Below are 25,929 nucleotides of genomic sequence, written 5' to 3' on the forward strand. Positions count from 1 at the left end.
CAGCACTCGAGCTTTCAAGTACAGCATACATTACGGGAACACCAGATGGGCTTCAGAGCGGGTGCTGCATTTTGTTCATTCCTACGAGTGAGGCTGCAGTGTGTACACCTTCTGTAGGGGGCGAGAGTGTCTACGGTGGGGAGAAGCGGGGACCAGCCCTTTCTTTAAGTACGTCAAGTCTAATGAGCAGAACGTAAGGGCGCAAGGGAGCAGGTGTATATTAAACATTTTTGGTGAAAAACCCGAGACTGAGGTAATGACAGACGACGACAAGGAAGAGAAGGAGAACGTCTCAAACACCAGCCAAACCTTTATTGTGGAAAGAACCCTTTATATAGGGTTGAAAAAAGGAGAGAGAACCCTTCTTGACATCACCTCTCTCCACAAAAGGTACGACACCAACTCTCTCCACCAAAGACACGACGCCGGACCTCTAACAATGGGGTCAAACCCAAAAAAGAACTGACAGCACCAAAAATGGCACATCATTAAAAAAAAGGAAAGAAAACAAAAACCGCTGGGAACATTACAGATTGCACTGGACCTTTCACTAAAAAAGTCCGCTATAAAACTACAAAAAAAAATGTTAGCAATACCATTAGAGATTTAGAAATCGCTTGCATTCCGCATCTAAAGACAAAGGAGGCTTGTTCACTGCATTCATAGTGAACAAGCCTTCTTTGTCTTTAGATGCGGAATGCAAGCGATTTCTAAATCTCTAATGGTATTGCTAACATTTTTTTTTTGTAGTTTTATAGCGGACTTTTTTAGTGAAAGGTCCAGTGCAATCTGTAATTTTCCCAGCGTTTTTTTTCAATGATGTGTCATCTTTGGTGCTGTCAGTTCTTTTGTTGGTTTGTCCCCATTGTTAGAGGTCCGGTGTCGTGTCTTTTGTGGAGAGAGGTGATGTGAAGAAGGGCTCCCTTTGCTTGCTTCTTTTTTCAACCCTATATAAAGGGTTCTTTCCTCAATAAAGGTTTAGCTGGGTTTGAGACGTTCTCCTTCTCTTCCTCGTCGTCGTGTGTCATTACCTCAGTCTCCCGTTTTTCACTAAAATGTTTAAATACGTCAAGTCTCTTTGAGCTTCAAGACACAAAGAAACGACAGTTTTCGGCGTTAATCCCGCATTTACTGGGACTCACTCGCGACGCGTCTGTCCGCTCCCCGCGCCTCTTAGCAGGGTTGTTGAAGTGGGTGGCTCGTAAAAATTGTAGAGCGTTTCGGACCCTCCAAACCACTCCAACACCCCTGCCTACGCCACATGCTTCCCCCTCTTCGCAAATATCAGCTGATCTTCCAACATCTTATCTATTTTTTGTGCAGGAATGTTTATTGACAAACAAACCTACCACTAAAATTCAAAAGTAATTTGTAATTTGAGTAGAAGTTACTCAGAAAGAGTAATTAAAGTAAACAACTAATTACCGAAATAAAAATGTTTCGTAGAGTAGTTGAACTACGTACAACTCAGCACCGTATACTCTATCCCAGGCGTGGCGGATCTGGAAGAACATGAAAATGGATGGCACTTCCTCGTCATTTTCGTCGTGCTACGAGGGAGATTGCGCAACCCCGCGACGGTGATTTACGGCAACAAAAGCCTGGTTCCTCGGGAGGGTGAAGACAGCGGCCGGAGGAGGGCGTGGCACTCACCGCCTGGACGACCAAGAACTCGTACACAACGCAGACGGCCACAACGGTGATGCCTTGTTCCTTGGACAGCGTGGCCAGCACCATCAGGGCGACACAGGCCGCCAGAGGACGCCACTCTGCCAGAGAAATTAAAGCCCCTCGATGTGTTTGCACTCGTCTTTCAAGTAGCGTGAAATGCGCCAGTGCACGAGGCCCGTGGCTCGAGCGGCCCGTGGAAGCAAATGGCGGCGCAGCACTGCAATGAGCGGCCCTTGGAAGCGAATGGCAGCGGAGCACTCGCTCCTGGCGCGTGTCTTGCGCGTTTTTACAACGATGGTTGGCGGTACTTGAACGTGTAAAGTTTATCGAGGGACTTTAGGAGAAATTGTGTGTTGTTCCTTTCAATCCGGTGGAAAGTGCGCGCGCCAGGCTTGCGAACAGGCCTTCACAGAGATTATAATTTTTGGTTGGGGAAAATGGTAAATCAATGGCTCGTGCAGTAGCGATAGGAGTTTCTTTACGGTCTATCAAGTCCGAATTCAGAAGTATGTCGTTAAAAGGACATCCTTATTTTTGACGCAGAATGCGTTTATGTGCTGGATTTTGCGTGAAACGCGTTACGCTCAAGCGCTCAAAAAGCTGCCACAAGCTGGCCAAGGCCATATAGGCCTTATCAGGGATGGGCAAGATACATGCAAATGTGTATCGAAATACAAATACAAAATACTTCGTCAGAAATGTAATTAATTACAGATCTAATTACATATGAAAAAAGCATTTAAATACAAGATACAAATACAACCAAATGTATTTGGTCTCCTCCAAATACTTTTCCAAATACATTCCTCAAAATATGCGTCAGCGACTTCAGGGCACCTCCAACGCATTTCTGGGTATCTCATTTTAATTTTGCATCGCGCACTCGGGAGTTAGTGTGCGAAGCTCTAGTAACGTAATAGAAATATAATCGCAAAAAAATGCAATCAGCTGGGACGTAATAGGTGAAAAAAGTACAGAGCTTCAAGCAGCTTTTCTTTTTTTTTTTTGTCGATTACATTTTGGTGTAGACCAACAAACTAACCGAGACGACCAAGACGCGCAGCACTAGCTAGAGAAGTTTTTATTGTTGAAACTCGCACCAGTTACGAAAATCTGGACGACCCGCGCATTAAAATGTTCCAGGAAAAAATATGGATGGAAATCAGGCTGGAAAGCATCCCAAGTTGTCACAGGCACTTATTTAGCCAGTCTGCCTGTGAACGTCGATTTCGTCACAATTCTTGCCCTGGACTAGCACCGTAATCACAAAGTCACTAAACGCTTGTGCTTGATTGAGAGCCACTGCGCATTCGGTGCAGAACGAAGTTTTGTTCCTGCTCTGGAGAGCGACAATAAATTTGAGGGATGTATTTTCACCCACAAAATTGTATTTAATTACAATTGTATTTCAAATACCCACGTTTTAGTATTTTAATACACACGTCAAATACATTACCCAATTTGTAATTAAATACAAGTCCAAAATACACAAAGTATTTGAAATACGTATTTCAAATACTTGTATTTGAAATACTGCCCATCCCTGGGCCATATAAACCACACGTAGCCCATAGCAGACAAAGCATATAAGTGTGTAAAATATATAGAAAGATGCTGGGTAGTAATTAATCATAATTAATCATAATTAGCGGCGATTGCCAAGCGGCGCAGTGGGAATCAAACGCCGGGCCGTGCAATCCACAACCGTTGCCAGTAAGCGCCACGATCGAGGGGTATATAGGTGAACGGTAGTGGAAGCAGCTGGACTGACTCGAGGAAGCCTGGGTTCGTGACATGCAGCTGGCTTCCAAGTAGTAGGGTCCCTCCATTTGCCGGCCGCTCCGCTCACAGGGTGCAGACACCCGCCATCTTGTGGCGAACTTTGCGATGCTCTCATCGGCGTCATATTGCGTCTATCTTTCCAGAACTTTCACTAAACACAACGTTTTTGCACCACGACTTTGTCACACAGACTCTACAGGATTCACAGCCAATGTGAAGCTAATAGTGACCTCAGGCGCCATATTGTGGCGCTCCATTGGTGTCTCCACCCTGTCAGCGGAAGCAGCCGGCAGGCGGAGGCACCCTACCAAGTAGCGAAGCCCAGCTCCCCATGTTACGTAACGATGTCGCGCATCCCGAATAAATAAAAACTTGTCTCGATAATTTTGCCCGGGGAGTACGTGAGTCTGCGTGCAAGACATCCAAAGACTCCAAAAGCTGTACCCAGGCATAACAAATAATCATGCGTGCACGACAGAATCTGCGCTTCACTGGCTTATCAAGATGATCGAAACCAGATGTTTTTTTTTTTTTTGAAGACTAGGTGGCGCAAGCTGTCGCCCAGTTAAAATGGCTTATCTCTATTCATCCAATATCTCGCCTTGTGCTGTTGTTTTCGAATCACTTTGCCTACGAGACGGGAACGCTGTCTCATGCAAAGGGCTGGACTGAATAAGGTCTGCAAAATAAATGTCTCGACTGGATCAGTTTACGCGCAATTATATACATGGTGTTTTTTATTTAGGCTTTACGGAATGATAAAAAAAACAAACAAAAAAAAAAACAGTGAAATGTGCACCAATGCGGTGCGTTTAGCAGGTAAGTTATACGGGCAGGGGGACATGCTACAGTCCCCCTGGCCGTATATCGTCACAAGAAGTTGCTTAAGAGTTAACATTTGTTAATCTTATTTGATTAGGGAAAATAAACATGATTCGAATTATAAACTCGTTGAGCGTCATCGAGAACGACTAATTGAACAGATTTTTGAAAGATTTGGAGCGCGTGGGAAGTAACGCGCTAAAGTTACCACTCGTGAAACAGGCGCGAAACTGGCAGTATAAAAACACGAATAATAAGAGACGGGGAAAAAATGAAAGGCGTTCACAATTCTTTGTAATAACGAATTAAAGCGCAGCTCTTGAGGAGGGTACGGAGGGGAGGTCACGTGAGACGTCAAGAGGGTATAATTTTCCCGCTAAATTTAGCGGGACAAGTTCCCGCCAAATTTAGCGGGAAAATTTTGCCCTCGTGTCGTCACGCGTGACGTCACGTGTGACGTCATTATAGAAAACGTCCCATAATGCAACGCGCGGTTACGGCGACGGTGTCGCCGCTCAAGCCGGAAATAAACAAATAAAAACTGCGCCCTAGAAAAAGAGAGAGAGAACAAAAAGAAGAAAACGCGCGGTGCGTTTTATTAGTTTTGAGGCTGTTGCACGAGAGGCCATTTCAGCGCGTCACCACGTTTCTAACGCGCTCCAATTCACCTTGAAATTTGCTGATTTAGTGCTTTTCGATGACGCGCAGCAAGTTTCTAAATGCAACCATATGCTAATGTTCACTAATTTAAAAGTTAATCAACATATTTGAGTCAGTTAACCGACTTATCGTGACGATTGGCCCCCCTTATACGATGTCCCCATCTCCATAAGACCGCATCAGTTTAGCTTTCACGACTTTTATAGAAAAAAAAAAAAAAAAAATCTGCGCAACCTAAAAAAAAAAAAAAAAAAAAAAAAAAAAAAAAACTGGTGCAGTTTAGAGTTATTAAACAATATTTGTTTCGGTCTCTTAACTCCATAGTTCCGTTTCGAGGATACTAAAGGCCCATGAGGAGCACCCACCGGTCCTCCTCCAGCGATCGGTGCAGCGGCTGTACGCCAGGAAGGAGAGCAGGAAGAAGACGGACGACAGGGACTCGGCTCTGCCCACGACGCCGGTCACCTGCGCACACACAATTCAGACTCGTTAAAGAACAACAACAACAACGACCCGAATTACAGAATCCTTTGAAGACTGGGTAATCCCACAAGACAAGCCGCCGCCTACAGTGTGGCTCCTGCGGAATCAGCTCTGCAGCTTCTTCTACATGCACGGCGGACCAGAGGGGCTCTTTCCGCGATGGCCCATCGGTGACTGCGAACTCCCTTCAATAACCTCATCGCACGGTCGCGGTTTGGAGCGCTTGGCGACGTTTTGCAGCGCCCCAGAGTGAAACGGCCGTCGGCCGCTCTCAAACGCAACTGTGCGTGTTTTAGAGCGCAGCTCTTAGGGGCCCGTTTCCAGCCTGAGCGGCGTCGGCGTCGGCGTCGGCGTAACCGGGGGGGGGGGGGAGGGGGGTCACGTGACCCCCCCCCCCCGAGGTCACGTGATCCCCCGAGGTCACGTGACCCCCCCCCCTCGAGGTCACGTGACCCCCCTGAAGTCACGTGATTTCCCCGAGGTCACGTGACCCCCCTCCCCCGAGATCACGTGACCCCCCGGGGTCACGTGACTACCCGCAGGTGACGTGACCCCCCTCAGTACCCTTCACTCCCCCTCAAGAGCTGCGCTCCAATTCGGCATTACAGGGATTTGTAAACGGCTTTCATCTTTTTTTTTCTTTTTTGTGCCGCTGCGGGTGCTTTAGAGCAAGAGTAGCTATGTATGGCATTAAATAAAGACGTTTTCTCAACTCAACTCAATGGCAAACCGGGGGGGGGGGGGGGGGGGGGGGGGGGAGGCTGGGACGGCACCGTTGTGGACGCAGGCGCCGGCGGCATGCTTCCTTAGCTCCGTTTCAGCTTACAGGACTATCAAATGATTTTCCAGCTTTTTTCCAAATGAAGACCCCCATTAATCTTCAATGCTCGTAGAACCCGGAACAGGAATCCGTTTTCGTTTTATTGCCTCCAGTTTTGCGCACAAAAAAGATGAAAGCTCACGTTTGCTTTGCTTCTCGACCCGACCGGTCTCGGCCACCAACATTTGAAATCACGTCGCCGTGACGTAAAGCATGTCTTTCTACGGGAAACGGAAGTTCTTCCAGCCAAGCGAGGGAGCAACGTTGGACGCGAGCACTGCGTCACTCGGACGTAAGCGCTCGTCAACCATCAATCCGCCGACCAATATTTGAATTCGCGTTCGTGGTGAATGAGTGCCACGATGGCACTTATCATCACTTGCGAATGACAAGTTCATCGTACCGGTGCCCAAGCTCTTCACGACGACGTGATTTCTCATTTCGCTTTAGAAATGAGGAGGAAAGCTAAGGAGGAACAAGTTGAAAAATGCTTTCAGGGTCCCTTTAACCTGACAAATGCTGGACCCTACTGGGCTGGTGGGCCAATGAGAGAGCCGGAGCGAGGCACGTGACAACGCACCGCGGAATGAGAAACTCGCGCGGTGCGCCGTCACATGTTTCGCTTCGATGCTCTTATTGGTTTTTCTAGAACCATAGAGGTAGACGTTCGCCGAGCTCAGGCTCTCGCGGTGACAGCTCTGCCGTGGCCAGAGGTCTCTGCGACCGCGACGATTTGAACAAAACAAGAGAGACTGCTTCCCACACGTGACTTTTGAGGGCCAATAGCTGCCTTTGACGCCGTTCTGATGTGAACAACGGAGAATTAACAAAACGGCTAGCCGGACAACGGTGGGCGCCAGAGTACGTTCCTTCATTAGTGTATGCAACTGGTAAGTGAAAGCTTCATGGCTCTCGGTTGTTTAACTCTTCCATAGTATGTGCCCTTCCTATTCCCGAAATATTTTTTTATTGGAATACGCGATCATGTGCAAAGTCCGGTTATTTTGGTGGGGAGGTGCACTCACTTGACTGAACGACGTTTTAGCGAGCGAAACCTCGTCCATTCATAATCTGCTCGGGAATAGAATAGTTTATTTGCTACCCCGGAGGAAAGACGAGCGTTAAGTTATGATAACGGCGCTAAGAGAAACAGCTTGACTGAATTGATCATTTAGGGAAGACATCAGCATTTAGACGCTGAACTGAAAAAGCATCAGATTCTAGTCCCTATATAATACAGCCCCGACTTCCAGTATTAAAAGCCTCCAATGTGCCTTCCTGAAGGTAATGTGCGACGCTACGACCAAATTCAAACGACAAAGAGAAGCCGGCTTATTCTGGACTGCAGGTCATATACTACTCAATGTCTTTCGGTCGGAAGTGACTCCAACTCAGTAAAAGGTATGTTAGAAAAGCTAAAAAAAAAAAAAAAAGTGACGGAGATTTTTGTTTTTATACTTATGCGCAATGTAGATAATATTTAATAAATAAGTTTTATTTCACGATTTATGTCTGAAGGAGAACAGTAGGCACAAAACTATTTTTTATGTATTCAGACCTCAATTATCGATGCATATCTTTTTGCAGTGCATTAAATGATCTGAGGAAGAGTTTATTTGCAGATCATTTATGAAAATGGGCCTCCGAAATGTGATATGAAGAATGGCTTGTGATTTTATTCCCATAAACGTTTTAAATTTTGAGGTAAATATTCTGTAAAATTTTTGTGCACATTTTGTATAACTATTATTAAAATTACGATGATGTAAATGGTTTGGTGTAATTATAACGGTGGTGCAAATTAGCATGCGAATCTCGCCAATTTCCACGCCTTTGGCTCCTCAGCTTTTGCACATATACTGTCCCAGCTGTCAAGTACGAAGTTTTATAAAAAGATGGAGCGCTTTACGGAAATAAAAGCCCCTGTATGTTGTTAACAAACGTCTGGTGATAACGAAAGTTTTTTTTTCTATTCAATTAATGTGAACAATTAGTTCATTTATGCTAATAAGTAATTAGTCGTAGGCAGGATGTTTTCATTATTTGCTCGTTCAAAGAGACATCGAGGGGGGGGGGGGGGGGGGGGGCGGTTTTTAGAGGCGGCTAACTGGTAACCGCAACGGTAAAAACCAAACCCCTAAAAAACCGAAACGAAACCGATTTGAAGAAAAAACGGTAACCGTAACCGAACCGTTGTATTGATTAATTTCAGTCCCTGGTGGCACATGCTGGTTAGAAGTACTTGAAAATGAACTTTTTTGGTGAGCCTTCGAATAAACATTTTCCGAAAATCACATAAGGCAGCGCGCGGCGAATGTCGGATAAAGTCTTTCACGACCAGGCGATTTAATAAGGTGTCAAGAGACAACCCAATCAATGTTTTGCAACCGTCACGTACATTTTTAATGAAGCCAAAAAGCTCGACTGCTCGAAACCGAAAGATGAGCACGGAAGCTCATGGCCGCGATATGTGGACGATGTGTATCGTGGAGGGAGAAATCTAGAGGAGAGAATTGCCGGAAGTCACGCGGGTGCACCCGACCGTTTTTTGTTTTTTTTAAAGCGCAGCTCTTAGGTGTCCTTTTCCGGCTTGAGTGACGTCGCCATCGGCGTCGCCGTAATTGCGCGTTGCATTATGGGGCGTTTCCCACAATGACGTTACACGTTATGTCACGAGTGACGTCACTCGTAACCGCGCGTTGCATTATGGGACGTTTCCCATAATGACGTCACACGTGACGTTACGAGAGTGAGGAGTGACGTCACGAAGGTGACTCGTGAAGGTCACTACTCACGACCTTCACAGTGAAGGCAACGACCTTCACGCGTGACGTCACGAGGGAGAAGGAAGGGAGGGGGAGGAGAAGAATGAGAGGAGGAGGAGGATGGAGGAGGAGAGGGAGGAGGATGAGGGGAGAAGGAGAGGACAAGAGAAGACGAGGAGAGCCAACACCTCCTAGGAGAGAAGGCCGTAGCGCTCCGAGTAGTTACGTCACAATGTCGGAGAAGGAAGTCCATAGCGCAACTACGTAAGAACGATTTCTGGGCATCGACGTGAAAAAAACGTTTCTTATCCAGCGGCGCGGGGAGTTCATGAGCGTTTATCCGACATTAATATATGTTTTAAAAGCGCAGTATTGTACAATTTATTACATATATAATATAAACATAATATACAACGTGCTACCAAGGTTGAAAGTACCAATTTTATATTTATGATTATCCCCGTAAGCGCGGGACTACGTGCAATCCCGCAGATCTCCACACTTTTCGAATGAATCGGTCCGCTGCGACGTTTTCTTCCCTCGTACGGGTTCCGATTCTGGTAAATTTACGTTGTGTGTGAGCTGCTGACTGTCTAAAAAGGAACGCTGAGACTTTCACAAGGGAAGGGAACCGAAACATATCCAGTCATCGCCGCAGGGGGCGCACACGAGCAAAAGATGGGTCGACGACTTTAAGCCTCCCACACTGCTGCCGCTGCTCTCGTGTGTGTGTGTGCGCTTCTGATCCTTCCCGTCGTTTATTGGTCGTAACCGCAGTCTCGGGTAGTTTTTTGTGTTCGCTTGGTACTACGGCATTTACGTGGATTCGCGGAACAAGTTCTGCTACGGTTTGAGTGACATGTGTGGCAACTAGCTAACGATGACACTGGTCGATTATCGATAGACCTGTCTTTCGACAGAGAGAGACTTAAAGTTTGTGTTCAAATGTTTTCGTCACGGATATTGTGGGACGTATGAATACGATCGACAGGTGAGAAACAACTTATTTACGGGCTTTCTTGGTCATGTAAGACGCAAGTGCTGCAGTCGGGGTTTTGTTTTCCTTTGGTTTTTCGTGATAGAATGACATCTTGTTCGTCGTTATCCGTGTGCGGTTGCGTCGACATTTGTAAATATGCGAAGTAATATTCTAGTTTTCACTGGAAGGTGAATAACAAGTTTGTGTGATTATAGAAAGTGTGTTGTTTGTGCTTGTGTTTATATATACTAAAGTTATTGCCTTTACCGCGTTTATACTAGAATATTAACTGTATTAAGGTAATAGTATTATTGTATACAAAATAAAATATTTTGTTCTAAGGCAGCTCGAGCCCATAGGGAGAAGTAAATTAGTTGACTGTAAATAGTAAGTTTAGTACCCCTGTCACACGGAAAAGTTAATATATATTCATTAAATGAATGGCACGTAATCAGGTCGCGATCTTGAGTGATTATACGAGCGTCGCAAGATGATTTGACGACCCCATAATGTTATTCGATGGAAATTACATTACTTTTGCCATGTGGCCGGGGTATGATGCAAAAATTGAGTGACTGCAAGCGATAACATCGTTTACATAATATAATCATAAGTGACATTTGTCTAGCCGTGTCCGCGTTGACTACGTCTACCTGATTTTTAACTGAAGTGTTTCGCTGTCTCCAATCACTGCGTGTCTCGCCATTTTGTCGAAGTATTTCTGTGTAAAATATGCATTCCTACAGCAATAATTGCGTGACGCGTTTTCTCTTATACACCTACCTCGTGCCATTACATACCGATTATTTGGCGGTGTAATATTTTGCCCGTGTAATAAAATGCTTTCTAGACCGGATGCTATGTGCAGCTTTCATTTAAATAATAAGACGCGCGTATGTGACTAAAAGCGCGTTACGACGGTCGATCCACGCGCGTTGCCTTCGCTTCGACGCGCGCCCCCGATGGCCTTCCTTCGCGACGTCACGAGAAGAGCGCTGCGGCCTTCTCTTCTAGGAGGTGTTGGGAGAGCAGGAGGAGGGGAGGGGGAGGAGAGGAGGATACGGTGCAGGAGGAGGGGCATACCCTCCTCTCCGTACCCTTCCCTCCTCCTCCTCAAGAGCTGCGCTCTAATTCGGCGTTACAGGGAGTTGTAAACGTCTGAATTTTTTTTCTCCGCTTCTCCGGCGTGCGAAGCAGACGACGACGACGAAGTTGCGTGCATCGTTTGTCTTGCGATGTTTGCAGTTAGATTCATGTCACTCGGTGTTCTACGCTTAAAGATCGATTTGGCCGGTACCACGATCGACAGTTCCGAAGTAGCGACGCCAAGTCCGAAACAACATTGGTTTGTCGTGCGCCGCCATCGCGTCGTCCAGCCCGCGGTACGTCGCCATATTGAGAATGACGTACTTTCTGTGATCTGTGCAACATTTTTTTTATGAATGTATTTACAGTTTTTGGAGGACAGAAAAACGGGGGTCCATATGCTTTTCCATTTTTAATATTGAATGCGTGCCTTAGATGATCCACGACTCTGGATATGTTTGGAACGCTACAGTTTAAACGGCACGTGACCACGAAAAAGAGAGTTAGCGCGACTGAAACCGGCCATCCCTCGACCGGCTGCTTCCGGCGGAAAGAAAACGACTTTCGAGCCGGAAATTGTGTTCCGGGTGGCTGGTCGGGACATCGTCTGTCATGTTCAAATAAAAACATCGGCGAGCATAAGTATCCTGTCAGTGTCTCTTTAGGCCTCTTGCGACTGCTTAAGACCGGCCGCGCTTCCCAGCCGGCCGTAAGCAGTCACAAGAGGATTCAAAACCGGTTATGGCGCCGTCGGTCGCACTCAAACGCACGTGTGTGAACCAACCTCGAATCTACCGCTAACAAGATTCACTCAGACCTGTTTTCGAGCCTTTCTCGAGCCAAGCCCACGGCCGCCTGCACGTTCTCCGAAGCACCTCGGAGAGGGATTTGCGTGGAAACTTCCGTCCTCCCTAAAGAAGGTACGCGGCGGGAAGCGTCATGAGCCTCGTTAACGAAAAGCGTTTCCGCAACGGCCGCCAAAGCGCTCTCTAGCGGCCACAAAAAACACTCGCGAAGAGAAAATAAAAGCGTGCGCGAAATTCGTAGCTGCAGAAGGCCGCGTCACTGCACCCGACAGGGCCAAGTGTCCAATTACCGCCCATTTCAAACAGACATCTGAAACGCCTGGCCAAAGCAAACGAGGGGAGACGGGAAAGGAAAAGCTCCCTCGGAGTCCACGTATGCTGCCTGCCCCGTTTTTGCAGACTCCCTTCTCTGCCGACGTTCGTAACTTGCCGGGCACAGAAACAAATATCTAAATCCGATGTTCCAAAACGTCCTTATTAGACAGACTTCATTAGGACGAACGTCGGAGTGGCTCCCTTGTTAGCCGAGGCAACAAGCCCCCGCAGTCGCTTCGGACAAAAACTAAGCGCCGTCTCCCTTTTTGTTCTTTTACTTTTTTCCCCCGCAAGATGGATATAAGGAAGTGGGCGGTACACGCAGCTCGTTATATTCTTGCGGGATTTGGATCTGTCGAGGGCGACCGGCGAGTGCGTTAACTAACACGGAACGTAGTTTCTTTGATTTATCGCCAACGGCGCTGTCGGACTTCTCGAGAGCAATTGGGAGGGGAGTCTACGTGCTCGGCGAATGAAATGTCAGTTCATATAGAGGGAGGCAAAAAAAAAAAAATCAGCATTTTCATTTAGCCTAGTTCGTCTTCGAAGTCGTTCTAGACAAAGAACGAAGGCAGCCAAAGCTGGTATTTGAAAAAACCTGACGAGGAACTTCTACGATGGTCCGCTGCAACTCAAGAAGTAATGGGAGAGGGAAAGGAAGGCGTGGCAGGAGGAAGGAGACGGAACGCTGGAGAGAGAAGGATGTTTCCCTTCTCCTCTCCAGCGTTCCGTCTGCTTCCTCCTCCCCTGCCTTCCTTTCCCTCGCCCTACCTTCTGGAGTTGCAACAGACTACCATAGTTACTGCAGCAGTTACTACCTCTTTGTGACAGTTACTACCTTTCACTAACGATTTACTAGCTCAAACGCGCGAAAGGTAGTACAAAATTAGTAAACGCAGTCGTTACTACCTTTTTTTGATTGACCGTTAGTACCTTTCTGCCAGCTATTTACTATCCCAAAGCAAAGAGGGCAATGCCCAAAGGCGCGAACAAGATGGCGGCTTTTGCTGCATCTCCGATGGGCAGCGTTAGCGACGCACTTACTGGGGAATTGTAGTAGACCGTTCCCGCAGCCCGCTAAGCACCCGGATAGCGCTCCGTAATCCGCCACAAGACCTTGAGCTATGCAGACAAGGCTGGGGGCGCGCATGCGCAGCTGCGGCGTTTTCTTCAGGGATACCGTAGCGGAGGAGAAAAACGGTCTACTACAATTCCCTACTGTTTCGGAACGCAGGGGGAGGTATTGACACACAATCGTAGCATCAAATATTCTGGGAGGGGCATGTTTAAGGTTTGGAGCTGATTTTATAACGATCGCAGCATCCGTTCCAGCACGTCGTCGAAGACAGTGCTGCCGCAAGCGCATGGATGGACGGATGGTAATGGCTATCCTTTGTAACGGGCGGCAGCTTGCGCCACCTAGCCTAACATTTCGTCACCTCTTCTTTTTTAAAAAAAATTGTATAAATTTTGTTCTAACACAACCCCCCCCCCTTTTTTTTTTAGTGTTTCCGTTGCTTATTTTTATCTGCATTTTTACCCTTTCCTAGATCTTTTCCCCCAATCTTCCAATCTCCTCTTAGTTACCTCAATTCTTTCCCTGTCCATTAGCCCATCCATGTCTGCAAATCCCCCCAACCCCCAGCGCCCCTTCCAAATCCGTAGTCATTCCCCCAAGAGGGTGGGACGAAACCCCGTGAACATTAAAATTACATGTTCTATAGTTTCCCTTTTGCAGCAGCCATTGTTCATGCAACGGCCATGCGGGTTCTGGCTTCCCTTCTCGTTTGCATTCTTTTGGAAGCGTTCATATTTTCATTTTGGTTTTAAAGGGACCATGAAATGATTTTAAAATCGAATTTCACCCACCGCACGTCGTAAAAGGTGTGAAAAGAAACACAAAAACACAAAACTAGGGAGCCAAAAAAAATTATTCGCTATAGAACTTTTAAAAGAAAACTGGACTATTTTGCGCCTTCCTTCCTTCGCCTGTTCACTACGATGCATGCGCGGAAATGGAGCACGTCAGCCAAATCCAGGTCGCCTATTGGGTAAGAGGCTACCTCACCAGCACCGCGATCGTAAACAATAAATAGCCGGCGAATGTTTCCTAAAAGTTTTGTTAAATAATATTCAGATCCACATTTTGTAGCATAATTAGAGATGTGTGGCGAAAATTGCCAAATTTGATAATGCTGAGAGCCAAGCGCCATCTATCGTGTGGTAAACGAAGCAACTACTGCGCGTGCGCAGTAGGGCAGGGCCGACTTAGAACGGTTATTTCCTTTGGTTTCCTTCCTCTCAAAACTCTGACTGGCTGAACGTTTATTTTTCTATGTGTTCATCTCGCGCGTGCCGACTTCAAGCAGCAAGAAAAAAAATGTACTTAAAACAGACCACGACGAACAAGAACGCTGGATCCACAAACACCCGAGAAGAGCGACAACAGCCGCGAATCCCGCTCCGACGAAGCTCTCAGAATATAGGCCTAGCAGGCACTCCGACTCGGCGCAGCGTTGCTTCGTCGGAAGACCGTTTGTCTGCCTACGACCGGCTGGCGTGCTGAATGGAATATGCCCGTGCTACCCTTGTGGACCCTTCCCGTATTATAGTTTGATCGCTGACCTCAATTTTAGATTAAGAGGTGAGGTCAATCTCTTCCCCTTGTTTTCCGAGGCAGTGTTGACGAACACTCGTCGAAAAGAGACCCTCGTCGATTCTCTCTTCTTGTTTTGTGTGATATAGAGCTGAAATAAACGCTGTATGGATTACCTTCGTAACACGGTATGTACTCTTTGTTATTGGTATGCCATTTTTATTCTGATAGACTGCACGTCACTGTCGAGCTGTAACAGTTCGTGGGAGGTATACGTGCAATACCGGTCCAACCTTTCTTTGCCGAGTGTCGCGTCAGTATCGAGTTGCAATCGTAAAAGATCGGTCCCGAAGCGCTTACCAACAGCGCGAATACAGCACTTCCATCAAACGCGCGCGTCCGCTCCGAGTGTGAACAGGTATTTACGTGGCTCTTGCTGACACTCGTAGTTCAAACGTATCTTTTTTAACGTCGGCTCGCTCCTGCATCTCCGAGACCGCGAAAAACGCCGCGGCAATTTGTTTCCATCTACGTCGCTTTGCAAACGACTGACACTGGCCGCCTTTTACCAACAATGACAGTTGGGTTGACTTCTGAAGTCTTCACCGGAAGACTCGCGTCACTTCCCAACAGGCATACCGGTGTATGGGACTAGTCCCATGCTGTCGCTGTAGCGCAACGTATCTCATTGAATTTCGCTCAGCTGCGATGCGGCGATGAGAGGCGCCGATTCAGAAAATACGTCGGTGACATCGGCGCAGTAAAACCTACCGGCGCACCCCAACTCGTCGCCGCTAACGCTCCCATCTCCTACCGCCGAGAGAACTTCCGGTTCCGGAAGCAGCGTACGTCACGGCTTCTTTTGCGGTCAAGAAAAAGTCGATATTTCGTTAATTTTTTGTGTAGAAGTTAATAAACCGAGACGAAAACGGATGCCTGTTCGGCATTCAGTGAACATTGACGGTTTAATGTAAAAGTTATCTGGAAAAAGTAAAAAGGTCATTTCATGGTCCCTTTAACTGAGATGAAAATAGCGACGTAGCACGTGCAAATCGTTTCCAAAAACAAGAAAGCTCCTTAGGGTCTAGCCTTGTCCGTCCGGCGTCCGTGCTCACATCGATTTCCATCCCCTACTGTCTTCTTAAAGAAAAAAAAAAAATTTTGCGCAGTCGACAGGGTTTGAACTTGTGCGGGGAGACCCCTATGGATTTCTAGTCCATCGCCTTATAACCACTCGGCAACGACTGCAGGACGAGTAGGGGGCTCTGAGATGTTGGAGTGTTGGAGTGCATAGTTAACGTTCGTGCGCTCAACTAGGCGAATCTGTGTGGACGTGGGCTGCTCCGAGGGTAGTTCTAACGAGCCGGTGCCTCTCGTCACCGGATTGGGTTTGGCCGTCCAAGAAGCTTCGCTCCTACTTGACATTAGAGAGTTTTAGAATAGGGGGCCCCAAAGCTTGGGGGCCCCAAAGAAATAGGGGCTCACCACTGCGCATGCGCAGAACCCAAACTCTGTTTGGGGCTTTGGGTTGGCGCTTGGGGCCGGGTTGCGTCGGCCAACATGGCGGCGCCCTTTACGCTCGCTTCGGAGCAAATTCTTCATGGTCGCTGGAGTGTTAGCCAATTTCATTGCCAATGAATAGTGCAACCGCCTTTCGCTTTGGTTTATCGCGCTCAGGTCACAAAGAATGAGCGGTGGGCTTGCCCCATTTTAAATATCATCCCCGATTCTGGCCGTTTCTAAGCCTTAAACATACGCGGTAACCGTTGACATGGCAACGTATTGCTACTCCGTGGCTCCGAGTAGATTTTGTTCGTGGCACGATACCTGCATCTTGAAAACGCGCTCGCGTTTGTCTCAGTCTCGGCATAGTTGAAGGCCTAAATCTTCGGCTGCAGTTGGTCAAAGAGCACACGAACGCCCAAAAAATTTGAGAAGGAAACATACCCCAAAAAATTCGAGAACGAGCGAAGGAGGAAGAAAACAGAACACAGGAAAGAGCGCTGACTCCGAACTTATGCATTGTGAAAGACAGAGAAAGAGGAAGCTTCAGACATAAGGCCCACGCGCACCCACAAGGTAAAAACAAGAAAGGATAAAAACAGATACATTACTAAGTTACAGTAAAAAGAAGAAAACTGACATTACAAGGTCACGACAAAAAAAAAAAAAAGACGAGAAAAAAGAAGAAAGAACAACAACGTGGGCTTCATATCTGAAGGTTCCTCTTTTTCTTTCTTTCACAATACATAAGTTGGGAGTCAGCGCCCCTTCCTGCGTTTTGTTATCTTCCTCCTGTGCTTGTGCGCTGTTTTAGGTATGTCTTAAGTACCAGCTAGCTCAACTCTCTATGCTACTTCGAGAACAAGCGTCAGATTAGAACGCTACGGATTGGATTGTTTCGGCTGCACCCGAAGCGGGATGGCCGAACGAGTCGAGGCCGATCCAAGGCCAGAAGAAAATGGCGGAAGAGAAGGCTCCCGCGCGCGTTCGCTTCTCGATCGACGATATAATTTATGTGCTACGCGAGGTGTACGCCACTAACCATTTGAGGATTCCAAGAGATGGAATTCAATGGCCGAAAGGGTCTCCGAAGCAATCGGAAGAATTACTCCACGCGGGCCATCCGCGACCGGGTCGACCTAGAGCCACTCGATATGGCAGCGTAGCTGCCAGAGTAGCGCCACGCTTTTCCCTGTGCCGCCTCTCACCGCGATTGGTCACACGCGGTACCATAGCAACGAGCTGAGCTGGCTCGGTTTCCGTAGCAACCGAGTGACGACTCGTCACGTGACCTCTCAACAGCCGTGATGTCATCGGTAAGATGGCAGCGCCCAGAGCTGGTGGATGCGAGTTTGTTTGTTCGGTGCGCGGAGTCGTGATGTGCCGCAGCTTGCCGACGATTTAGGGCTTCTTTGTGCTTTCTGACGTAGGTGTAACGTGAAGATCTGAAATATTGATACTTTATACCCTTTCTGTGCAAGATCGCTCTGGATATTAGCACCTGTGCGACAGCATCAGTAATATCGCCTTAGCGGCGATTTTGGTTTCCGGATGTGTTTGAGGATCGATAAGACATTTAGCAGGCAATTTTCGCATTCTCTTAGCTTTATTTGAACGTTGGAGTGTCTGAGAATCGATGCGAAATCTATGGGTCGCATGTTGAGCCTAGGGGAATTTGTTTTTGCCCAGGGTAACCGCATGATCACAAACTTTTAGCGAGGAAGCTCCTGCGATGTTCACGTTTTGTACTAGTCAATCAGGGAACCTGGGTTCCATCACCACCCCTGCCCGTTTCGATCTGGATGAGCATCGTACCAGCCTGCGGTTGTGTATTATTACTGCGTGGTGCACGTTAAAGACCTATAGACCCCAGGCTAACGGTTATACTGCATTGGCTAAATTTCTCATCTACAGCGAGTGACTCGTCCCAACTTTGAAATGGCTGACCAGCTACACGCTGGATAAACATTCACACAACTCCCAAGCATACTAATTAACGATTTTACGATATACGCAGCGCAAGTTCGTCTGCTTCTTTTAGTAGGGGTTGAGGTGACGTCAGAACGCCGAGCTCTGATTGGTTCTGAATAAAGAATAGTGGGTAAGCCTCAAGGCAGCTTGCTTTTAGTTCTACCCGCTCTCCTTCAATCGGAGTCACTCAGATCTCGGCGTTCTGACGTCACCACAACCCCTGCAAAAAGAAGCAGACGAACTTGCGCTCCACATAGCTTTTCGGATAAAATTTTCGCATTTTTCTAGCTTCCTTTGAAAGTCTTAATTTCTGAGAATCAAAACGAAAGGTATACGGCGCGTGTAGGGCCTAGGGGAAATTGTTTCAGCCCTGGGTCACCGAATAATCACAGCATCTTTTAGCGAGGAAGCTTCTGCGATCTTTAACCTTTTTTACTAATCGCCAATTTTACGAATTGGCAGTTCTGAAGATTTGATATAACTTGCTTTCGTTGCAATAGCTTGCATTTGATCGCAGTGTTTTTGGTTTGTTTTTCAAGTGAAAAACTGGCGTTTGCTCAAGTGACGCATATGAAATGTCCTGCTATATAACAATCCATCAACACATGCTATTAAACTTAGATGCTCAGAGGTGTGTTCGTCTTTGTAATTAACATGTTACAGACGTGTTTATTTCTTACGAGTGTAATATTTATTTTCTGTAGCTGGGGCCGTTTTGTGCTCCTTAATGTCAGTGTGCTTAGTTCCAAATATCCTCTTTACAATGCCTACAAAGGCCAAAATGACGTCAGCCGACCCCAACTCACGCATTGGACACGAAAACTGCGTCGCTCGGATGTATGCGCTCGAGAGCAATCAATTCGTCTATAGATATTTGTATTCGCTTTCCTAGCCAATGAGTGTCCTGACAAAACGTATCATCACTTGCGAATGCCAAGCTCTACGGTGTGCTTAAAAAGCACGGTGAAAGCTTGGGGTCATCGTACCGGTGCCCTATCATGTCACAACTGCGTGATTTCACAGTTCTCTTTTGTGTTGAGGATTACAGGTAAGGAAGAAGAAGTTTAAAAATAATTTCGTGGCCCCTTTAACACGGATATGTGTGCTACACCAGATAGAAATATTAACTTTTTGAATGCCGGTAAACTTCCGAACGACCATTTGGCCTGTTGCCAAGAACACCTCATATCCGGCGTCCGTCTCTTTTGATGGCGTCAACGATTCCCTAGAGACCACCATGCCGTCCTTGGTTGAACCCCGTCGACGTCGCTCCTCAGCAGTCGGTGAGAAAATCTCATCTTGAAGGGATGATCGGGTCTTGAAGAAGTATGATGCTAAACATATACTCGCTCACTATGGGGCAGTCGAGCAGCAGTCATGTCCCGAGCCAATCGTCCTGTTGTGGCCGGCGTAATCGGATTTTGTTCCATCGGAGCGAAGTCCGAAAGTACTAGGACGGTACGTTCGTCCCACGAAGCGGCCGCCATCCCGGCGGCGCCGAAAACCACTCGCCTTGTCCGTGCACGTACGATACCATAGCAGCTCTTGTCGCCCGACAGTCCCCGGGTTGCAAATCGTCTCACTTTTCAGAAAAAACAGGCACCATTCCTCCAGAGGTTCGTGCCGTACCGCGATGCCAAGCGTCTTATACCACTTTTCAATGAACGAATGGAGATATTAACTAGACTACAAAGGTTGCCGCCCGGCGTCGCTAGAAGCTCGGTTACCATGGCAACCTCCCAGGCCCAAAATGGAGATCCCTATTAGCGCTTCTGACGTCGTGCATCTAGATAATTTTGCTTCGTGTCGCTACTCTGGCAGCTACGCTGCCATATAGAGTGGCTCTAGGTCGACCTGCTGCTGACAGAGATTAATACGAAGCACAGATTTCCCGGTGACTTTTCGTAACATAACAAACAAAAAAAAAGAAACGGGTTTGTGTGAACGAGTTTTTATCCGCGGAGCAGCAATACGTTACCATGTCAACAGTTACGATGTATGATTAGGCTTAGGAACGGCCAGAATCGGGTACGATCTTTAAAACCGGGCGAGCCCACCGCTCATTCTTTGTGACTTGAGCGAGATAAACCAAAGCGAAAGCCGGTTGCACTATTCATTGGCAATGAAATTGGCAAATACTGCAGCGACCATGACGAAGTTTCTCCGAAGCGAGCGGAAAGGGCGCCGCCATGTTTGTTGACAGAACCCGGCCCCAAGCAATTAGGGGCTCCACGCTATTTTTCGAATTTCACGTTGGGGGCACGTGCCAACCCAAAACCCCAAACTGAGTTTGGGTTCTGCGCATGCGCAGTGCTGGGCCCCTATTTCTTTGGGGCCCCAAAGCTTCGGGACCGCCTATTATAAAACTCTATAGCTGTCGTGCTGCATCAGCTACAGGATGGGCTAAAAGCAAGCTACACCAACCAGCGTCGTGCCTGTGACCGGGGAATGGCCCGTCGAGTTCGCAGATAATTCTATTGGCGCACATGATAGCCTGGTATTTGAGGACGTGCACTCTCTTGTGACCAGAGAGGTAAATGTTCTGATTCAAAGGAGGTCGGCAGATGGGTCTTGCTGTGCCGTTCCAACTGGTGTTACCCTCCCTATTATTTGAACCGCAAGCCACGATAAAGTGTCGTTTCAGCGCAAATGTTTTGCGTTTTAATAATTTTTCACTGTTGAGAATCTTGCTCGTTGTTCACAATGGCGCTGCATGCGAAAAAGGCGAGCGTGCCGCGTTGCGTCGCCACAAACCCTATTCTATAAGCACGCTGCGTGAGGTGTCGTTGCGTTGGGTACCCCAAAGCGTTGGGTTCCCCAAAGCGTTGGGGCCCCCTATTCTAAAACTCTCTATTGTCTTCTTCACGCTCTATGTGTGTTCGGTGGGTGAAAGATTCTGATTGAGCTGTCCTCGGTCGTGGCAGTGCACTGTCACGACCGTTGGTGTGCGGCGTAAATGGTGTATCTAGCGTTCGGACTAGTGAAAAAAAAAAATATATATATATATATATTTTGGCATTCTACGCACGGTGAAGCCTCCGGGCGCCACCCTTTGTCAAGACACTTCTCACAGCTGGTAGAAGTGTCTTGGCAAACCCCGAACCTTCGAGCAACGGTGCTTGCGATGTTGAGAAGACCACGAATGTTTTGGTGACGACGAGTTAGGACGGTAAGTTACTGTGGCAACCAAGGACACAATGCTCGTCGTGAAGTAAAGAAAGGAGTTGAGCTCGGTTCAACTTTTCACAGAGCAGCGTTTTCGTACGTCACGTCTAAGTCACCGAAACATTCGTGCTTAGAATGTCTCGTGCCAGCCTATCTCATTGAATTGGTATCCACGCTTAATACGAAATTTCCCGTTGACTTTTCGTAACGTAAGAAAACGGGTTTGTGTGAACGAGTCTTAACTCACTGTCCTAGTTCCTCGTCACCGAAACATTCGTGTCTCGAATGTTGCGTGTCAGGCTATCTCCTTGAATTGGTAGCTTAACACGAAGCACAGATTTCCCTGTGACTTTTCGTAACTTCCCTTAAAGGAGCCATGAAACGAATTTTGGGCTGGGATAAATGATTTTAAATTGGGTCTTTACTAATCGCATATCGTTCAGTTGGCCAAAAGGAAGAGGGTAGAAAGTCAATAGCCAGCCTTTCGGTACGAACATTTGAAAACATAGAGGACTATTTTGTACCTTAATTCCTTCGAAAGCTCTCCGCCTTTTCACTATGATACATCCGCGGTTCCCAAAGCGCGTCAGCGGTGCCAAACTGACGTCAGCCGAGCCCAGCTCACGCATTGGACACGAGAACTGCGTCACTCGGACGTACGCGCTCGTCAACAATCCATCCGTCGACGAATATTTGGATTCGCGTTCGTGACCAATGAGTGCCCTGACGGAACTTATCGTCGCTGGCGAATGACAAGTACTATGGTGTGCATAAAAAGCACGGTGGTAGGTAGGAGTCATCGCACCGGTGCCGAAGACTGTCACGACGACGCGATTTCACAATTCGCGTTTGAGTTGAGGATTAAAGTTTAGGAGGAAGAAGTAAGAAAATCGTTTCATGACCCCTTTAAGAAAGCGGGTCTGTGTGAATGAGCCTGTATTCCTCCGAGAACTGAGGTCTGCTTACGCTAGTGTGGTTACGGTAGTGTGGTAAGCTCGTCGCACCAGTTGTTCCAGCCACTCATCAGTTCTCCCGGCAGTGTATCGTCCCAGCGCCAGGCTCCGCTTCCAGATTTCCTGAAACAAGACCTTCGCTCGCACCACGAGGGGAGAGAGCAAACCAAGAGGGCCCTACAGGCGTGCCGTCGTCTGGACTACGAAACGCTCGGTGTTTCTTCGTTGGCCGGAAAACTCAATCACGTGTTCTGCCGAAAAGGAAAGGCTGTCTTCATTCGGCTTCCACGTCAGACCGAGTACCTTCAGCACTCCCGTCTGTTGTCCCAATGGTCTCACATCGGGACCCTTGCCTTCAAGCATTTTGGTCAGGGCTGTGCTATTGGAGCCCCACTTGTGGAGCTTCATCCCCGCTGCTCGAAATATCTCAATCGCCTCGCTGCAGAATGTTCGGGCGTCCTCTTCACATTCAGCGCCTGTCAAGAGGTCAACGTAGACCGGTCTACCCAGTCGCTCTCCTATCTTGGGGAATACGCTCTCAAGTTCTTTGAAATGATGTCGCAGGGTTGCGGCCAGCAGAAAGGGGCTAGACGTGGCTCCGAAAATGACTCTCGTCATACGCCAGACCTTAATGTCCGGAGTTGTCTGGTTTGTTTGAGGTGGTTCTTGGTACCAGAGGAACCACACAGCATTGCGATCCTCCGGGTTTACTCCGCTCTGAAGGAAGGTCTTTTCGACGTCCGCAACCACTGCCACCGGGTGTTGCCTGAAGTTGCGAAGCAAGCTAACAAAGTCTGAAATCAGGTTCAGGCCACTCTCCAGGTTGTCGTTTAGTGACTTGCAGTTCGGTCGGTGCGAAAACGCGTCGAAAACGATTCTCATCTTTGTTGTACTGTTGCCCTCTCGCGAAACAGCCTGGTGAGCTAGGCACGTAGTACACGCGATCACCCGAGTTCGTTCTCGACCATCTCAGCCATTCCGTTCTGAACGTAAAGCCGGATTGCCTGATCATATCTCTGAACGAGCTCAGGATTCTTGCTCAGCCTCTTTCGCTGGCTTTCGAGTCTCTTCCAAGCCATCTCTTTATTGCAATCGATTCCTTACACCAGGTTTCCAAGGGAGGCTCACTTCGTACCTTCGATCGGATTTGGTAATGCTTCCCTCAAAGCGCTGCATCATGTAGCTATCGGAGTAATCCTGGACATCTGCGTCGACGACTGCCCTAAACCTCTCAGGACAGACGTATTCTGCTGGTCGCTCACGGCAGCTATGAGGACGATCAGTTGAGAACAGTTGACAACAGATAAAGTTGACTGGGAGCGTTCATGCACTGTCCAACCAAAGGCAGTCTTCACTCCCGTCAAGTTCTCGTTCAGTCGAAGGACTCTTCCCGTAACGCATCGGGATCCGATCCCGAGAGCATCCGTACTCCGTTGCATTCGAGTCCGTTCAGATCGTCACCTACCGTTAGTCCGAGCTCCTTTATATTTACGAAGATGTCTTCATCCGGGCTTAGAAGTTCTTGTTCGCAAATAGAACGCGTTTCGATGGTGTCTATCACGTATGTCTCGCCAGTTAGATGATTACTCAAAACCAATTCTACTCTACGGTACGTTTGTTCGCTAGTTTTGCCACCGAACACTTCGACGGTCAGAACTTCCGTCCCGAGAAGCTTGCAATCAAGACGCCTTGACAGCTTCTCTGTAATGAAGGAGGGGAGCGCTGACTACCGCTGTCGAAAAGAATGCGGGCCAACTTCCTTCCGCTCTTGCTTTCCAACCACGCGGTAACCGTTTGCAGAAGGACAGCCGGTTCGTTGCTCTTCTCGCTCACATGCAGGCTGAGTGGATGCATGCGAGCGAGAAACGCAGAAGAAAAGGTGTCTTTCATCTGCGTTTCATTGATCCGCTGGCAGCTCGTCCCGGCAAGTAATTTGGATCCCACCATAGTGGATACATGCCTCCCTCGACACCTGCCACAACAGAACGTGCCGTGACATGCTCTTGCCGTGTAGTTCGGCTTTGCTCACCGGAAGCCACTCTGATCTTCGTTTCCTTGAGTTCGATGTTTGCGTTACAGTCTGGTGTGATGTGCGCCTTTGGTTTGCAAAGAAAACATCTCATGCTGTCCATCCTACCATGCAAGGCCGTAGTGGTAGCGTTCCGAGTCTTGGCGTGCAGTTTAGATGCATCTTCGGCAGTTCATGCAGGGAAACAACGTGTATGCTTACAGCTGGCGCCTTCAGGTTATTCCTTGGATGTTATCTCGCGGTTCTCCACCTCGACCTTGAGAAAGTTCAGTAGAGCGCCCACGTCCTTAACGGGTCCTGGCTCCGTTGCTGAGTCGGAGCCGATGTCGGTTGACGATGTTCCCCCCGCGGTGGTGGCGTTTTCGGCGTTCCCCGGAGACATCTTTAGGCTGAACTTCAGCCTCAAGTCGCCCGGAAGCGCCGGGTAGAGCATGGCACAGTAGGACTGATCTGTCTCACCCAACGCCCGAAGGCCCCAGATGTGAGCCTGGGCGCTGTCGTATAGACACGCCGCAGAGCTCTGACGCTGCGCAATGACGGCGCCTGATTGACGTCCATGAGCCCCATCACGTGGTTCTGGATCAGCTCCGCATGGTTCCCGAACCACTGCTGCACGAGCTCGATGGCGTGGGCGTAGCATTCAGAAATGGGGTGCAGCGCTGCGATGGCGGCTGCTCCATCCCCAGTCAGGGCTGACGTCAAGTAGTTGAACTTTTCTTACGACGAAAGGTCCGGATTTTCGTGGATGGCGGTCTGAAATTGCTCCCAAAAGGGCTGCCAATTTTTTCGGAGTCTGTTAAACTTGACGAGCTCTAATTTGTTAAGCTTAATTTTTGCTGTCACTCGTCTCGCTTGCCACTCTTCGTTCGATTGCCCGCTTGTTTGTTAGCTGTCGTCCGGGCTCTTCACCTTACTTTTGAGCCTCCCGCGCTAAGCACGTGACGATCTTGTCAGAATAACTTATCACTTGCGTGAATTCTACTTCTGCTTCTTTTTCGGAAATCAACGACTCGATCGCGGCATCTACGTGGCTGAGTTGGTCCCGAGAGAGGCTTAGACGCTCGATCAAAATATCGAAATCATCGCTGGTCGGCTTAGCTGATTGCAATAAATTCTCTGCCTGGCTGAAGAGCCTCACTACTTGCGTTCGATGCCTTTTTCGTTTTTTCTTGAGGACATTCATTGCCGTTCAGTCCTGGCTTGTTGAGCTGCTTGTTTGTGTCGGTCTATCGTAGATGTTACCGTTGATTACCAGGTTTGGCTCGTTCAGTCATTATCTATAGGTTCCCTTCTCTGGCTGCCGGTGATTCAATCACACGTTGCTCGACGGCTTCATTTGAAGCGCAGCAGTTTCTTCCCGGGTTTCAGCATCATTTTTTTTTTTTTCTGTGGGAATTGTTGCTTTTTGGAGTTCAGAGATATTGATCAGTCTTGAACAAAACCCAACGCTTTTATTTCTAACTGCACACACTAGTTCAAACAAAAGGGCAACCGTCTCGTTCACTGCTCGCTTTCATCCAGCT

General features: G+C 48.0%; 1 protein-coding gene across 2 annotated transcripts in view; it reads right to left on the bottom strand.

Moving 5' to 3' along the window:
- The window catches only part of LOC8028096 (protein O-mannosyl-transferase Tmtc3), a 328,600-nt gene that overhangs the window by 86,327 nt on the left and 216,344 nt on the right, over positions 1-25,929 (bottom strand). For both annotated transcript variants that reach the window (XM_042293455.1, XM_040214192.2), the window contains 2 exons: positions 5,301-5,400; positions 1,654-1,769 (listed from right to left, as the gene is read on the bottom strand). In XM_042293455.1, coding sequence (XP_042149389.1) covers positions 1,654-1,769; positions 5,301-5,400 — 216 coding nt within the window. The remainder of the gene's footprint in view (positions 1-1,653; positions 1,770-5,300; positions 5,401-25,929) is intronic.

The sequence above is a fragment of the Ixodes scapularis genome, unplaced genomic scaffold, assembly GCF_016920785.2.
Source record: "Ixodes scapularis isolate PalLabHiFi unplaced genomic scaffold, ASM1692078v2 PGA_scaffold4__175_contigs__length_147842914, whole genome shotgun sequence".
Classification (NCBI taxonomy): domain Eukaryota; kingdom Metazoa; phylum Arthropoda; class Arachnida; order Ixodida; family Ixodidae; genus Ixodes; species Ixodes scapularis.